General features: G+C 43.5%; 1 protein-coding gene across 15 annotated transcripts in view; it reads left to right on the top strand.

Moving 5' to 3' along the window:
- Window positions 1-1,698: 1,698 nt before the first annotated feature.
- Window positions 1,699-15,882, top strand: part of ADD1 (adducin 1) — a 45,513-nt gene continuing 31,329 nt past the window's right edge. For 12 of the 15 annotated variants that reach the window (XM_035112214.3, XM_088660833.1, XM_035112212.3 and 9 more), the window contains exons 1-4: window positions 1,699-1,809; window positions 12,581-12,790; window positions 14,624-14,786; window positions 15,219-15,370. In XM_035112214.3, coding sequence (XP_034968105.3) covers window positions 12,599-12,790; window positions 14,624-14,786; window positions 15,219-15,370 — 507 coding nt within the window. In that variant the 5' untranslated portion in view covers window positions 1,699-1,809; window positions 12,581-12,598. Of the gene's footprint in view, window positions 1,810-9,392; window positions 9,492-12,580; window positions 12,791-14,623; window positions 14,787-15,218; window positions 15,371-15,882 lie in introns of all 15 variants that reach the window. The other 3 variants (XM_088660834.1, XM_088660825.1, XM_088660824.1) reach the window with 1 other exon arrangement.

The raw sequence follows: 15,882 nt of genomic DNA, 5'->3' as shown, positions 1-15,882 counted from the left end.
TCAAAAACTGCATGTCAGATGCTTTAAAAACAAAACCAGCAACCTCCTCCTTATGAAGACCTGTGTGTGGTGCCTTTGCCACCCATTGCCCCAATGGCAGCCACCCCAGTGGCTCCCTGGAACAATTTCCAACAGTCCATGGCTGTTGAGACACTGGACAGTTGTGGATTCCACTGCAGATGTCATGACTTCCATCTAAGTCCAGAACACCGGACAAATGCGGTGAAAAAATTGTCAGAAGCCACTGGTTCCTTATATCCTTTAAGACCCTGTCCATTTCCATTGGGTAATAACCAAGTTTTGAAAGACAATGTATACTCACCACCCACTGATCTTTTGAATTGGCAAGGGGGGGAAGCACTTTAAACACCTTAAAAACACTTTAAAAAACACTTTAAAACAATGACTAATGTGTGTGAGGGGGCTAACAAACTGCAATTCTGGCTAGATTTGCTAGTTCCTACTACTCACCCATCATAAGCATCCTTTGTTCTGCCTAAAATGTTCTGCTCATTATGACAATTGCTACTTTTTCTTTGGTTCATTGTTGTACAACCCACATCTTGGGGCTGCCCTTGAAGACAACTCAGGAACTTCAGTTGTTCCAAAATGCACTGGCCAGGTTAGTGGCTGGGGCTTCATATAGATATCATATAACCCCTGTTTTAAACAGCTGCACTGTCTGTCTAGGCCCAATTCAAGGTGCTCACGTTGGTGTTTAAAGCCCTGAATGACTCAGGCCCCAAATACAGTACCTGAAAGTCCACCGCCTCCCTTACAGACCTTCTTGGGTGTTAAGATCAATAGCCGGGGACCTCCTGGTAGTTCCTCTGCGCTCATAAATTCAATGGGGGGGGGTAGCGGCGGCTTGGGTTTGGGCCTCCTTTGTGGCAGCCCCAAAGTTGTGGAACTCACTCCCCACAGGTGTGCATCTGACACCTTCATTACACAGTTTTTGGCAAATGCCAAAGATCCGCCTCTTTGCCTTGACTTTTGACCCTTAGGGTGTATATTTTGTAAGACTCACATCTTATTTCTGTGATTGTAAATTATTTTAAAGTTGTTTTTAATAATAACAATGAAAATAACATTGATTGATTGTTGTAACTCCTGGGACCTTGGGGTGAAGAGCAGGTAATAAATTCTGCTGCTGCTACTAGTACTATTACTAACTTCCGCTGCATAGGGAATACGATGTGTTTCTTTTCTGTTACTGTTTTTGTTTAGCTTTGTAAAATTATGTAAAATCCATTTTTAGAAACAGCTTCCACTGCACTGCATTAGGCTGCAGAGTGTTACCCACCCACCGCCTGTGCTTGCACTTTAATTGCTGGGTATTGCCGTACAGTACTTTAAAAAAACAACGTTTAAGGAGGTAGTTCGTTTCTTTAAAAAAATAAATTCCGCCTTCACGTCAACAAGCTGCTACCGGATTAAAAATCCCGGATTCATCCTTTTGTCGCCTCCTGCTTAGCAAATGGCCCCCGAAAGGACCCGGTGCAACTCCGCAGCAGACCGCGGAATCCCTAGTCTTCCTTTATAAGTCTACGATCCTAAAAGGCGGGGAGAAGGGCGGGCCTTTTTCCTGCAGGACCGGCCAATGAGCAGGCGGCTTGCTCCGGACCCAGGCGTGCTCCAATGATTGCCGCGTTTATTGGCCTGCGGACCCTTCAAAGCCGCACCCTGGCGCGGCGGAGAGAGGGCGGGAGGAGGCGTCGGCGGCGTCTGGGGTCGGTTTGGCTGCGAAAGGCGCGTCTGTGGCGGATCCGTCCGGGGCTGCGGCCGCTTCCTCGTCTTCAGGGGAGGGAGGTAAAGAAGGGCCCGCCGGCGTCGCCGACTCCCCTGGGGCTTGGGAGGGGGCGGCCCCACGGAGAGGGAGGGAGGGAGCTGCCTCCCCCTCTGACCGGGGCGAGTCGAGGGTGTGCGCCCCCCTCCCCTTGCCCCGTGCTGACGCTTCTCTGGGGTACGGGTGGTGAATGGGGGGCGCCCCGCTCCGCTGCTCGACAGGTGACTCCCTCCCTCCCCACCAAGAAATGCTCGTCCTTTGAGGCTTCGTTGTCTGTGCGGGATCTCTGATACCCCGTCGCGCCGAGGGAGCCCCGCAGGCTCGGGTCGCGTCCAATGCAGGGGGTGGAGCGGCCTCTCCTGCAGCGACCACCCCCCGAGACGGGGGCACTGCCGCTACCGCTGGAGGAGCGAAGCCCTTCTGGCTGCGGCAGGTGCTCTTGAGTCAGGGCACCGTCGCGCCGTCGTTGCTCTTATGTTTGTAGCCCGACTTTTCTCTCGCGCTGCCACCCTTCCCAATCCCCTCTTTTTTGTTTCCTCTCCCCGCAGCAGATTGAATACTCTGCCGTGGGGGGAGGGGGCGGCGTTTGTTCCAGCTGGCGTGTTTTCAGGCGCGAGGGGAGGGGGCGGCGAGAGGGGGGAAGCCTCCCTGCAGGAAGAGGAGGAGGGGGCTGGCCGGCCACTTTACGCAGCTTTGTCCCGCGTCCGTTTCCCCAGACCTGCTGGTTGGGAAGCTGCTTAAGTGCCAGGAGAGCAGGTCCTGCACCCCTGGCTCAAACGGTGGCGGCAGCAGCAGCTCCAGCTCTCTCTCCTCTCCCCTCCTTTGCTAAAAGAATTTGTGTGCTCCTGAGATCTCGGGGGTCTCCAAGTCAGCGTGGCAACAATCAACAATGGATGGGTGGGCCTGCTTTGGGTGCATTGTAGCATGCTGTGTTAGAAACGGTGGTACCCCCCCCACCTTGGAAGTAGGGATCGAGTATGGGTCCTTCAAATGTTCCATTCCCCCCCTTTTCCGCCTCCCACAGTTGCTCAGCATCCAGTGCTTACTGAGGCATGCTTCTCTCAAGGTGCATCTTCTTACTTCCTTTTATTTTGTGGGGGAGTGGGTGACTGCACTTGTCCCCAAGCCCAGAACATTACAGTAACTGCTTTATTTGTCCACTGATGACTGCTTGCAGTGCTTCTATGCCCGAGGACATTTTTTTAAAAAATGGAAGTGTTCCAGCTAGAGAATGAGATGCTTGTCTGCACTGTGTGCTCACATACCTCTGCACGTACAGAACTTGTCTTCTTGTTCCATGTGTTGTACTGGTTTATATTTTTATCTCCTCCCTTTCCCAGTTTTAAGGGTTTCTTTCCCTCTCAGACTCTGAACATTTTTAGTCTTTGAGTTACTTTGGGGCTGTTTCTTTCCACCACCACCCAGTTCCCCCTCCCCTCCAAAAAAATACTTTGTTCTTTGACTGAGGCTTCATGTTCCTCCTGGTTGCTTATAAGTGGTGGTGTTTAGCTACATAAACATAGACACTTTAAAGGCTTGAATTGGGTTTTCTCCCTGTTGTATCAATTGTAATATGCTGTGCTATATGTGGTGAGGTTTTTAATTGTCTTTTTGTTGCTTTTTTATTGCATTGCAATTTGAATTCCATATAATTCATTTGGTTAGTTTTCTGCACAGACACACATACCTCCCAAATGAAACTTGTGGACCTGAAGGCAGGGACCCTGCAGTTGAGAAGCTGGAAAATGGCTTATTGGGTTTACCGGTATTTCCAGAAAGAGGAACAGGAGCTCCTTTTGGTGTTCACCAGTTGATGCTGCATTGCCAGAAGCTAAACGAACCCTAGGGCTGCAGTTATTTCTATGCGGAGATAGCCAAAGTTTGTCCTGCCTCCTGCAGTCATATTAATAGCCAACTGTCATATCTCTAAAATCGGGGACATCTAGAAAAGGGCCCCTGAGTAAGATAACTACTCTATTGTTCAAACATTTCATGCAAAATACTGCATTCTACCTTACAGAAGGTAAGAAAGAGAGTGCACCTGACCATAGGTGGCTGACATGCAGAAACTGAGTGGAGAGACTGCTCAGCGTACAAAGAAGCTATTAGCAGGTAACACCAGCATAGATCAACCCTGCTATCCCCTGGATTAGTGGAGGAAATCTCTTGGTTCCTAATTGAACTTGGTTAGTTAGTGGTTTATACTGAGTATAAACCCAATCTGTATTAGCATTCTTAAGTGTTTTCTTTTTAATGTGTAGTCTGCTTTTTAACTGTAGTAATCTATAAAACATCTTTAATTATAATAACTAAAATAACTACTGCAATTATTCTTTCCTATATGTAGTAAACTGGCACCATTATTAGCGTTTAGGCACCAGGCTTTTGGTAGTTAGCATTTACCGTGGGGGAATGAAGTCTTCATCTGTGGCCAAAAGAACGAGCCTTTCTGGGGAGGGGCTTTTTTTTAACCAGAATGTCACCACCAAGGAGGCCCTCTTCCTAGTAGCCACCTGTTTTAGTTCACTTTCCAGGAGTGCCCACAGCAAAGGCATTCTAGGTGTCAGTCAGCTTGAGATTAGGCACTCTGCTTCACAGCACAGCCAGATGTTCCATTTAAAAATAAATTTAAAATTAAAATCTTTAGGCAGGGCCCTGGCATTTACTGGGTGTGGTGTCCTTAGAAAGAAGCCTTGTTTTTAAGTTTTAGATGCTTGCTTACTTCAATTAATAGCTAAGAGAATTGAGCAAGCATTATCCTACAGTAAGGGTAGCCAGTGTGCTTCCTCTGTTGGACTGCAACTCCCATCCACCACAGCAGAGGCCAGTAATAATAATAATTTATTTCTTGTACCCCCACCCATCTGACTGGGTTGGCCCATCCGCTCTGTGGCCAGGTATGATAGGTGTTGTAGTCCAGCAACATCTGAAGGGCAGCATGTTGGGTATTCCTGTTCAACAGAGTGAAAGGCTCTGTTTCTCCTAAAAACCTTTCACCTCATTCCCCTGCCAGAGCACGCAGGGCCTGACACCATATTGACGTGATTTTGCAAAACATGAACAGTAACTGATTAATTTGAAACTAGCTAATGATGATTTCTGGGGGACGTGGGTGGTGCTGTGGGTTAAACCACTGAGCCTAGGGCTTGCCGATCAGAAGTTCGGCGGTTCGAATCCCTGCGACGGTGTGAGCTCCCGTTGCTCGATCCCAGCTCCTGCCAACCTAGCAGTTTGAAAGCACGTCAAAGTGCAAGTAGATAAATAGGTACTGCTACAACGGGAAGGTAAACAGCGTTTCCGTGTGCTGCTCTGGTTCACCAGAAGTGGCTTTGTCATGCTGACCACATGACCTGGAAGCTGTACGCCGGCTCCCTCGGCCAATAACACGAGATGAGCGCCGCAACCCCAGAGTCGGTCACGACTGGACCTAATGGTCAGGGGTCCCTTTACCTTTAATGATGATTTCTAAAGCTGGCTTGTTTAAACTAAGTTTGTTACCAGTTGCAGGTGTGGATGGCATGGCAAGATGTAGTTAACGAAGCATGAAAGCATTTTGGGTTGTCATATTTTGAAGAGCAAAACAAAGGACACATTTGCCGACTTATACTTTTAACTATGGATTGCTATGACTACTCTTTTTAAATGCCCCTACTATATGTAGGCTATAGAAGGTGTGATATACTGCTAAGAGCAATGTTGTTAACTTTCAACAATAAAATAATACAAACAATTGGTACCCTATATGAAACTCCTGTATTGATACAGATATTAGCAAATACCTCATGGTGTGTCACTTTCAGATGCACTTTGTTCTTCTTTCTGACTCTGTCTGGTCCAAGCATATTTCTCTGCTTTTTGCTTAAGAGGACACAACTATTTGTTTTCACCGCACCCTGGGCTAAAAAACAGCAGAGCTTATTCAGAAAGGCTGCAAGTCATCTGATACATTTGACAGCCACTTCTACACTGCCACTCTAGTGCAATATTATAGCGCCCAGACAATAGACAATGGAGCAGTTACTTTTGCACCATGTAGCCCCCTCTGCATAAGTTTGCATGCTCTCTTGCAACAGGCAGCTGCTCCTTGAATGCCATCAGATAAAGCAGCAGATGGTGTCCATGACGCCCCTACCAACCCGCCTTGCACACCTCCATCCTAACACTAGCTGTTTGGGGGGGGGGGGAGAAAGAGATGGCAGGAAGAGAGGGTAAATGAGGTGTGAAGCACAACTGGCAGAGCAGCAGAACCAATTTTGGGAAGGGAAGGAACTGGCTGAGTCAACATGAGGTGGGATGAGGCCCAGCAGCTTCACCCCGCCCACCGTGAGACTGGGAGGCGACTTAGTAGGGATTGCGCTGCCCAGCCACAAAGGCAAGGTGCCTAGTGTGGATTCCTGGCATTTCCCTCCTTTCTCGCACTGTAACAACAAGAAAAAATTCTGGACATTTTGCCAAATTCTAAAAATCCACCCAGACAGAAAATTTACCCCTGAATAAGAGGAAAAGCTGGACATACGGCAGTCCTAATTCAGACGCCTCCTTTGCTGCTGCACAGGAGGAGGGGTTGGGGGAACTTGAGAACCTGTGCTTTGTGTGTAATAATAAGAATAATAATTTATTATATATACCCCGCCCTTCTGGCTGGGTTTCTCCAGCCACTCGGGGGCAGCTTCCAACAGAAGTATTAAAATACAATAATTTATTAAACATTAAAAGCTTCCCTAAACAGGGCTGCCTATCCAAATATTTGTTGTTATTGTTGTTGTTTAGTTGTTTAGTCATGTGCGACTCTTCGTGACCCCATGGACCAGAGCACGCCAGGCACTCCCGTCTTCCACTGCCTCCCACAGTTTGGTCAGACTCATGTTGGTAGCTTTGAGAACTGTCCAACCATCTCATCCTCTGTCGTCCCCTTCTCCTTGTGCCCTCCATCTTTCCCAACATCAGGGTCTTTTCCAGGGAGTCTTCTCTTCTCATGAGGTGGCCAAAGTCTTGGAGCCTCAGCTTCACAATCTGTCCTTCCAGGGAGCACTCAGGGCTGATTTCCTTAAGAATGGATAGGTTTGATCTTCTTGCAGTCCATGGGACTCTCAAGAGTCTCCTCCAGCACCATAATTCAAAAGCATCAATTCTTCGGCGACCAGCCTTCTTTATGGTCCAGCTCTCACTTCCATACGTCACTACTGGGAAAACCGTAGCTTTAACTATATGGACCTTTGTCAGCAAGGTGATGTCTCTGCTTGTTAAGATGCTATCTAGGTTTGTCATTGCTTTTCTCCTAAGAAGCAGGCATCTTTTAATTTCGTGACTGCTGTCACCATATGCAGTGATCATGGAACCCAAGAAAGTAAAATCTCTCACTGCCTCCATTTCTTCCCCTTCTATTTGCCAGGAGGTGATGGGACCAGTGGCCATGATCTTAGTTTTTCTGATGTTGAGCTTCAGACCATATTTTGTGCTCTTCTCTTTCACCCTCATTAAAAGGTTCTTTAGTTCCTCCTCACTTTCTGCCATCAAAGTTGTGTCATCAGCATATCTGAGGTTGTTGATATTTCTTCCGGCAATGCAATCTTAATTCCGGCTTGGGATTCATCCAAACATGGCCTGTGTCTGTTCCATTACTGTTATTATCTCCTTTAACAGGTTTAAAATATTATTGTATAAGTTAGACTAGTTGTTTAAAAGCCTTCTCCCTCCCCAAATAGACTTATCAACTCTGATCTTTTTAACACAGCTCTTCATACGCATCACAGTACCATTTGAAAATTGCAGTGGCTACTTTCTTGAAACTTTTCTATGTTCTTTTCAAATTGCCACTTTTATAATTGTCCTTAACTTTGACTACATGTTACTGCACACACTTAATGCTTTGACACATCTGTATTGTGTTAAGATGTATGTTCCATGTCTGGAAAGAACATAAGCCTTGTAACTTAATCTTTTCTCTTTCTTTGTCAGTTTTTAAATATATCATTGTCTTGGCCTTCATTCAGGGTGGAGCTTTTGGCTTGAAGGCTGCAGGGAAGCTGCATTTCAAACAGTCTCTTGTTGAAAGTAAAATGCCTAAGTAGAATGCTACAGAAAATGAATATCTTTCCCCTTAAGGCATAAGTTTTATCTACGCTGTTGGTTTAGAAGGGCAAATGCTCTTTAATTCAGAGGCTTTTTAAAAAGAGCTTTTTCTTATTTTATTGCAAATCATACATGTGCACGCATGTAAGCATGTGGAGATCTCTGGATGCCAGCTTGGCGACTGACCTCTCTATCTGGCTGGCCCCTCCAGTTTTCTTAAGCAGGTAAGCCGAAGAGCTTAGATCCATTTCTATAAGAGCTTATATGCATCCATATCCCACCTTTTTATCCCAAGGAGTACATTGTTCATTCTCCTCATTTAATCCCTACGATGACCCCGTGAGGTAGGTTATGAGGCTGTGACTGGCCCAGGGCTACTCAGTGAGCTTCATGACTTAGTGGAGTTTTGGATCCTGATCTCCCAGGTCCTATCCGACACTTTAACCACTTCACCACACTGGCTACCTAAAGTAGCTCTTCTATGGGGCAGCTCTATAAATTAAGTAGGTAAAGAAATATGGGGGAAGGCAAAACGTCACTAAGAGAAGGATCTGAAATATTTTCCTTGAAGCTCGGATTAATTTTATTTGGATTGTTTTATTTGATGTTTTATTGTGTTGTAAATGGCGTTGAGATTTTTCATTAAAATATAAAGTGGTATAGAAATGAACAACAACAAAAATTATAAATATTACTGCACACAAAAAAAGCGCATAGACATCTAGTACCGTATATTCCAGCGTATAAGACGACCCCCAACTTTTCCAGTTAAAATATAGAGTTTGGGATATACAGTGGTGCCTCGCTTAACGAATGCCCTGCTTAACAAAATTTTCGCTTAACGAAAGGTTTTTTCTGGTGGAGGTTGCCTCGCTAGACGAATTTGTTTTATGAAAAATTCATCTAGCGAATCGCGGTTTCCCATAGGAATGCATTTAAATTCAATTAATGCGTTCCTATGGGCAAAAAAATAAATAAAAAAAAATTCAATGCATTCCTATGGGATTTGTTAGACGAATTTTTCGTTATAAGAAAAGACCCGTGGAACGAATTAAATTTGTCTACCGAGGCACCACTGTACTCGCCATATAAAAAATATGACCCGCGTATAAGACGACCTCCGACTTTTGATTTTCCTGGGTTAAAAAGTAGTCTTATACGCAGGAATATACAGAATATACTGGTATTGTGTTGTCCTCCAATGTATTTTATAGATATACATTCATTCATTCAATTTAATGAAGTTATGTATTAATTCAGATGTTTCTAGTTCAGTGAATATGTGAACATATTTTAAAACAAAATTAGTTGTGATTCAGTGTTTTTTTTCTCTTTCACATTTTTAGGACTAGTGGTAAAGAGTTTTATCAAAACTCCAGTTTTTTTAATGCATGGATTTTGTCCAGTAACATATCTATTTTAATTCGCTGTCAATCATTGCAAATGTGAAGGAAGAATGGCAAGTTTTTTTAAGAAGCAGGAATTACTTGTCACATTTAAAAATAAACAGTCTTTTTGTTGTGCATTTTCATAGGCTTTGGAGTCCACTTAAGCTGCAGTCTTATATCTACTTACTTGGGAGTAAGTCAAGTACAGTTTTTCAGCCTAAAGCACTGTAGTGCTCTGCCAATAGGTATTGGAAAAAGTGTTGTTGTTTTTTATAATCTGGGTTTAATATTCAGTCATGTAGCCAGATTTTCTTCACTTGAGATTATCAGTTCTAAAATTTTCTTTCAGCCCTTCCTGGCTACAAGTGTTGACTCCTCACCACATTCCTTTTAACACTGCAGCCCTTTGCACACTAATGTAGGAGTAAACTCCATTGATAGCAATCCACAACAGCCCTTGCCAAGGTCACTATGGTTACAGCCCCTCTCTGTTCTGGAAAGTGTTACTTCCTTCATTTCTGGCAAACATGAATGAGCCAATAATATGAGGATCAGTAAGGCTTTAAAATCTGTTGTGCTAATTACCTTACATTCCAAAGGTTTGGAAATGCTGAAAGAGCGTGGGGGGTGGGGCAGTTAGGAGAGACCAATTACATTTTCTAATCAGAGCTATTGACCACAGTGGAAGGTTGGGAGTTTGGGGCACTGTTAAGCAGTGGTTCTGCTCCTTCCTCCTGGACCATGTCCAGAAAGTGGTGGTGTGAGATGAGTGTTCAAACCCCTGGGGGCTCGCTTGTGGGGTGCCTCAGGGCTCCATCGTCTCCCCCTTGCTTTTTAGTACAGTGGTACCTCGCAAGACGAATGCCCTGCAAGACGAATTTTTCGCAAGACAAATGCGTCTTGCAATTTGATGGTGACTCGCAAGACGAATTCGTTTTGCGAAAAATTCATCTTGCGAATCGCGGTTTCCCATGGGAATGCATTGAAATTTAATTAATGCGTTCCTATGGGCAAAAAAAGAAATTTCAGTGCATTCCTATGGGAAACTGCAATCCACAAGACGAATTTTGTCTTGCGAGGCACCACTGTATCTATATGAAACCACTGGGAGAGATCATTGGGGTTTGGGCTGGGTGTTCATCAGTATGTGGATGATACCATCTACAACTAATCCAAAATGTGGCTGCTAGACTGGTGACTGGGAGCAGACGCTGGGACACCGGTCCTAAAAGATCTATGTTGGCTCCCAGTACGTTTCCAAGCTCAATTCAAAGTGTTGGTGTTGACCTTTAAAGCCCTAAAGGGCCTCGGTCCAGTATACCTGAAGGAGCGTCTCCACCCCCATCATTTAGCCCAGGCACTGAGGTCAAGCTCCCAGGGCCTTCTGGCGGTTACCCCACTGCAAGAAGTGAAGTTACAGGGGAACCAGGGAGAGAGCCTTTTCAGATGTGGTACCCACCCTGTGGAACACCCTCACATCAGATGTCAAAGACAACACGACTTCTAGAAAACATAGGAAGGAAGCCCGAATGGTCGGGGCAATCCATTCAGATGGGCAGGATGCAAATAATAAAATTATTGTTATTAATTACTGAAGTTTTCATAATTCCTCGTTTCTCACACCCTCCTATGTCAATTTTCCTGCGGCTTCTCTGCCAAGAAAGAAAGCAAGGATTGCCATCATTATTTTAATATGGCAGCTTCCTCATCTACAAGGACCCTCTTAAATAGGATTGGTAATTAACTGAGTCCCAGATTTAAATCACAGATATGTCATCTTTTAAATAACTGCACTGCATATTTCTTTGCTTGTTTGTTGCTGTTCCTGCCAGTATAAGAGCTTTGAGAACTGGGTTGTCTGCATTAATCCTTGCAAAAGCACTCCAGTGGTGCCAACCCCATTCATTAAATTGGAGCGTGTTCTGATCTTTGAACAGTCTGCTAACAAACTGATTTCTTTTATTGACTGCTGGCTTCCTGTTATGGTGCCAGCTTCCCCTTTAGTTTAGCTGCAAATGTCCAAAATGGAAAGAACACAGTGAAATGAAATCATGATAAGGATAGACAATAAAGAAATTGTTCAACCCGTCGCCCCCACCTATATATATATATATATATATATATATATATATATATATACACACACACACACACACACACACACACATATACAACAACCAAAAAAAAACATTCAAAATTCAAAATGTAACAGCAACATAGTTTTACATAACACTGTTCACTGTGAACTACTCTAATACTGAAGTAGAAGCCATATTCTAAGCCCTGTTCAGATACTGGTGCACTCTGATAATAGTGTGTAATGTGTTGTGGCTATGTTCTAAGGACACAGTCCTCAACCTCCGAAGTTGAGTGGTAGAAGCGCTACTGGTGGGAGGGATGTAGCCCTGCTGTGCTGGAGACACAAAGATCTGCCCTAGCAGGTTGGAAGCTGCCACTGGAAGTAAGCCACAATATTTTATGGTGTTGTGTAGGCTTTGAATCCATGGCACCTAAAGCCCCATCTTTGGTCCCCTCTGTTGTGTCAGCCTGGAGCTGACGCAGCAGCAAAGGAAAACACTTTCAGCCTTCTACCTGGCAGAAGTCAGCAGGATCTCTGATGCTCTGGAGCAGGCTTTCCCAACTTGGGGCTCTAGCTGTTTTTGGACTACAACTCCCATCATCCCAAGCTAGCAGGAGGACCAGTGGTCAGGGATTATGGGAACTGTAGTCCAAAAACAGCTGGGAAACCCTGCTCTGGAAGACCAGCTGTTCTGTACCTCTTAGACATCTAAGACTAGAACCTGGTAAGACCCATAAAAGTTAATTGCCCAGTTTGAACAATTCTATTGGCTTAGTAAGCAGTTATGAAAAGAGTTGCCCAGTAAATCTTGGAGCAACGTAGTATTCTAAATCCCTGTTTGAATTGGCTTTGAATCCTGACTTGTTCAAAGGCTGACAACCATCACAGGGTGGGTTACAACATAAAAATATGAAACACAAAACTTAGAGTGCTGAATAGGCACTAGGTCTAATGAAGTTAATACAGAGATTCAGCTGTGTCCTCTGTGACTTGAGAGTTAAGAATGAGGGAAAGGAGAGAAGCCCTTCTGAATTCAAGAGCAGGAGCTGGGCTCTTAACTGTAGAAACAATTTAACCCCAGTATGAAGCCTGGCTTAGTACATTCTGATTTTGCTTCCTTATTCAACAACTTTTATTTCTCTCCATGTCCACTGAAGGGTAAAAGCCAAAAGGGGTAGGGACCAGTGTAATCATTTAAACTTTAGCAGATGAATTAATTGGAATGCTTCTGATTTATTTATTTTTATTCCATAGAACCACTGAAAAGGGGCTATGAATGGTGAATCTAGAGCCGAGGTGGTAACCTCACCACCTCCAGCAGCCCCTCATAAAGAGAGGTATTTTGATAGAGTTGATGAAAATAACCCAGAGTACTTGCGCGAGAGGAACATGGCTCCTGACCTTCGCCAGGATTTCAATATGATGGAACAGAAGAAGAGAGTCTCCATGATCCTTCAAAGCCCAGTAAGGATAAATACTTAGACATGACTTTAAAAGAGAGCTAACAAAAAGAAATCAACAGTTTTTTGAGCATTTCCTCAAAATGGCAGCATTAAGTTGTGGGGCAGAATTCAAAGCGTCTTAAGGCACATTGTGTATGTTTGTGGCAGACAGGAGCTCCTCATTTGTTTTTTGCAGTGGCAAGTACTTTTGTTGCCTTGGAGTCCTCCAAATCCCAGGTTTCAATCAAGTTCAGGCTGATGTATTGCAGTGGACGATGAAATATTCTTGGGAAAGGCTTCCTGTTCGTGAAAGCGTCTAGCCTTTTGCATTTTGCATTTTACAGTTCTGTTGTATTTTTTAATTATGCTGTGTAATGCCCAGGCAACTGAGAAATCTAGTGAATGACATAAATAAATCCCAGCTATGGCCTCATTCCAGCAAGCATCCATGTTTTCTGAGTATATTGCTGCTGAAACCAAAATTGGGGTGGGGGGGTGGGGAGTGAAACCATTTAGCTCTGGTGTCATTAAGGTATCAGGAATTTCAGCAACTCTAGGCTGCTTTATACAAAATTATTTTCTTGTACAATATAATTTCCTTGTAGAAAATGACAAGTTACACAGCACCCTGTGACAAAAGCATCTGGTGATATGGAAGAAAGCCACAAGTTCTTGTAGCACAAATATATAGCCAAATTGAAATGTAAACTTTACTTCTTAATGCTGTATCTGTGATGTTTTAGTTACAGGTAGGTAGCCGTGTTGGTCTGAGTCGAAGCAAAATAAAAAAAATCCTTCAGTAGCACCTTAAAGACCAACTAAGTTTATATTTTGGTATGAGCTTTCGTGTGCATGCACACTTCAGATACGAGAAGTGTGCATGCACACGAAAGCTCATACCAAAATATAAACTTAGTTGGTCTTTAAGGTGCTACTGAAGGATTTTTCTGTGATGTTTGTTATACACAAGTTTGGTCTCTGTAGTAAAATTGCTCTGTGTGAAGCAGTCCTCGGTTGTGTTGAGCTGCCAACTTGCAGTAAGAGTATTTCTGAATAAGTTGGTTAAAGCTTTTCGATGAAATGTATTGTTTATTTTTGAAATATTTCTTGCCATCCTTCAATATAAATATTCTCAGGGCTGCTTAAGCAATAATAATAAAATACAACAAGAAACTAACAAAATTTCAAAATTTGGATAAAAACTGGCAACAACAATAAAAAGAATCATGGTTAACTGTTAAAAAACTTCAGAGAATAAAAAGTCTTTGCTTAGCACTTTAAAATATAGTGGAATAAACACAAGGCGAGCCTCTCTGGAGGAACAATTCCCTAAACCAGGGGTTGTCAATCTGGTCCCTACCGCCCACTAGTGGGTGTTTCAGGATTCTAGGTGGGCGGTAGGGGGTTTTGTGGCACAAGCTATATCCTCCTGTTGAGCACTGGGGGGTGGTAAGGAAATGTCACCATCAAGAAAGATGCATTAGTGGGCAGTAGGTATAAAAAGGTTGACTACCCCTGCCCTAATCAAAGGAGGCCCCCTCCCAGACATCACACACCTCACTTCTGACCATGAGAGCACCCGATCCCAGAATGCAGTCAAGCTGCTATGAAGCTACTGGGTTTAAATAACAGTAGTATATGGGGCACAATGTTGCTAAGAACTTGTGTGTCTGTCTCTTCTGCCTCAAGTCTCTTATTCAGACAGTGCACCAAAAAAGCAGGAGCAGGCTCAATAATTATTCCTATTGAGACGCTTCTGTCTGTGAGAAGCATTAACGACAGATGTGGAAGGGAGGAATTAAGAGAATCCAATTTGCTTGAGGTTCTGCAGTATAACATGGTATTCTGTTGTTAGGCATTTTGTGAAGAATTGGAATCGATGATCCAGGAACAATTTAAGAAAGGAAAGAACCCAACAGGTCTACTGGCTTTACAGCAGATTGCAGATTTCATGACGACAAACGTTCCAAATGTCTACCCAGCAGCACCTCACGGTGGAATGGCTGCCCTTAACATGAGTGAGTTCCATCAGATATTTTGGGAGTGGATAGGGATTGCAGCTGGTGAGTTCAAAACTAAGAGTGGACTAATCCAAACTTGAATGGCAGCAGAGCAGTTTTGAAACAACTCTTTTAGGGAGAACTGTCTCTTAGTTTTGTTTCAAGGGTTTATTGTATTAAGATTAGGGAATTATGAGATGTTGTAATAAGTGCTGGAATGGTTTTGTTATGCTTCAGTGAAAGAGAATAGATGTAGAGTTCAGTTTTAAGAGAAAAGTTCCTCATTAAATGGGTGTGGTGCCTTGCATCAGCTGAAAGGATTCAGATTTCATATTGTGAATTGACTTGACTATGGTGTTAGCCTCCTGTTGGAATGAGAGTATGGCCACACCATTTAGACCATTATTAAGAGATGTAAACCATATTGGGCATGTCTTTCCTTTTCTCCAGGTCTTGGGATGGTGACCCCTGTGAATGATCTCAGGGGTTCAGATTCAATTGCTTATGACAAGGGCGAGAAACTGTTGAGATGCAAGTTGGCAGCCTTCTACAGACTAGCTGACCTCTTTGGGTGGTCACAGCTTATTTACAATCACATAACAGTGAGTATTAAATCATCTATATCTATATTCCTCTTTTCAATTTGTTATTTAGAGTAGAGTAGGAATAACCAACTTTGGAGGAGTCCAGTCATTTGAAACAACTTAATTTATTTCATACAACGCTTGATTGTAAAATACCTCATAGTGGTTTACAAAACTTTATCTGGCCCCTAGTGGGCCTTATCAATTTTGGATCTGGGTGTAATAGGAAATTGTCTTCATTTAATTTGCGGAAGATAGGGAAATGGGTTTCTGCATGCAGTTCATATAACTTCGTGTGTTGCTGTATATTTATGTTCTGGGAGGCAAAAGATCATTGCTTCTTGGGATCTTTCAGAGACCTTATTTTGCTGTTTAAAAAACTTATTTTAATTTTGACCTTTATTAACTATTTTATTGTATGTTGAATATTTTTTTATAATCTGTTTAGAAGTTTTATTTACAGTTAAGGGATACACAAATTATGTTAAAGAAAATTACTTAGTTGGTGAATGTTTTAGCTCCTGGTTATA

The sequence above is a fragment of the Zootoca vivipara genome, chromosome Z1 (assembly GCF_965207765.1).
Source record: "Zootoca vivipara chromosome Z1, rZooViv2.hap1.1, whole genome shotgun sequence".
Lineage (NCBI taxonomy): Eukaryota > Metazoa > Chordata > Lepidosauria > Squamata > Lacertidae > Zootoca > Zootoca vivipara.
The sequence above is the reverse complement of the archived record's forward strand: the minus strand, read 5'-3'. Positions and strand labels throughout refer to the sequence as shown.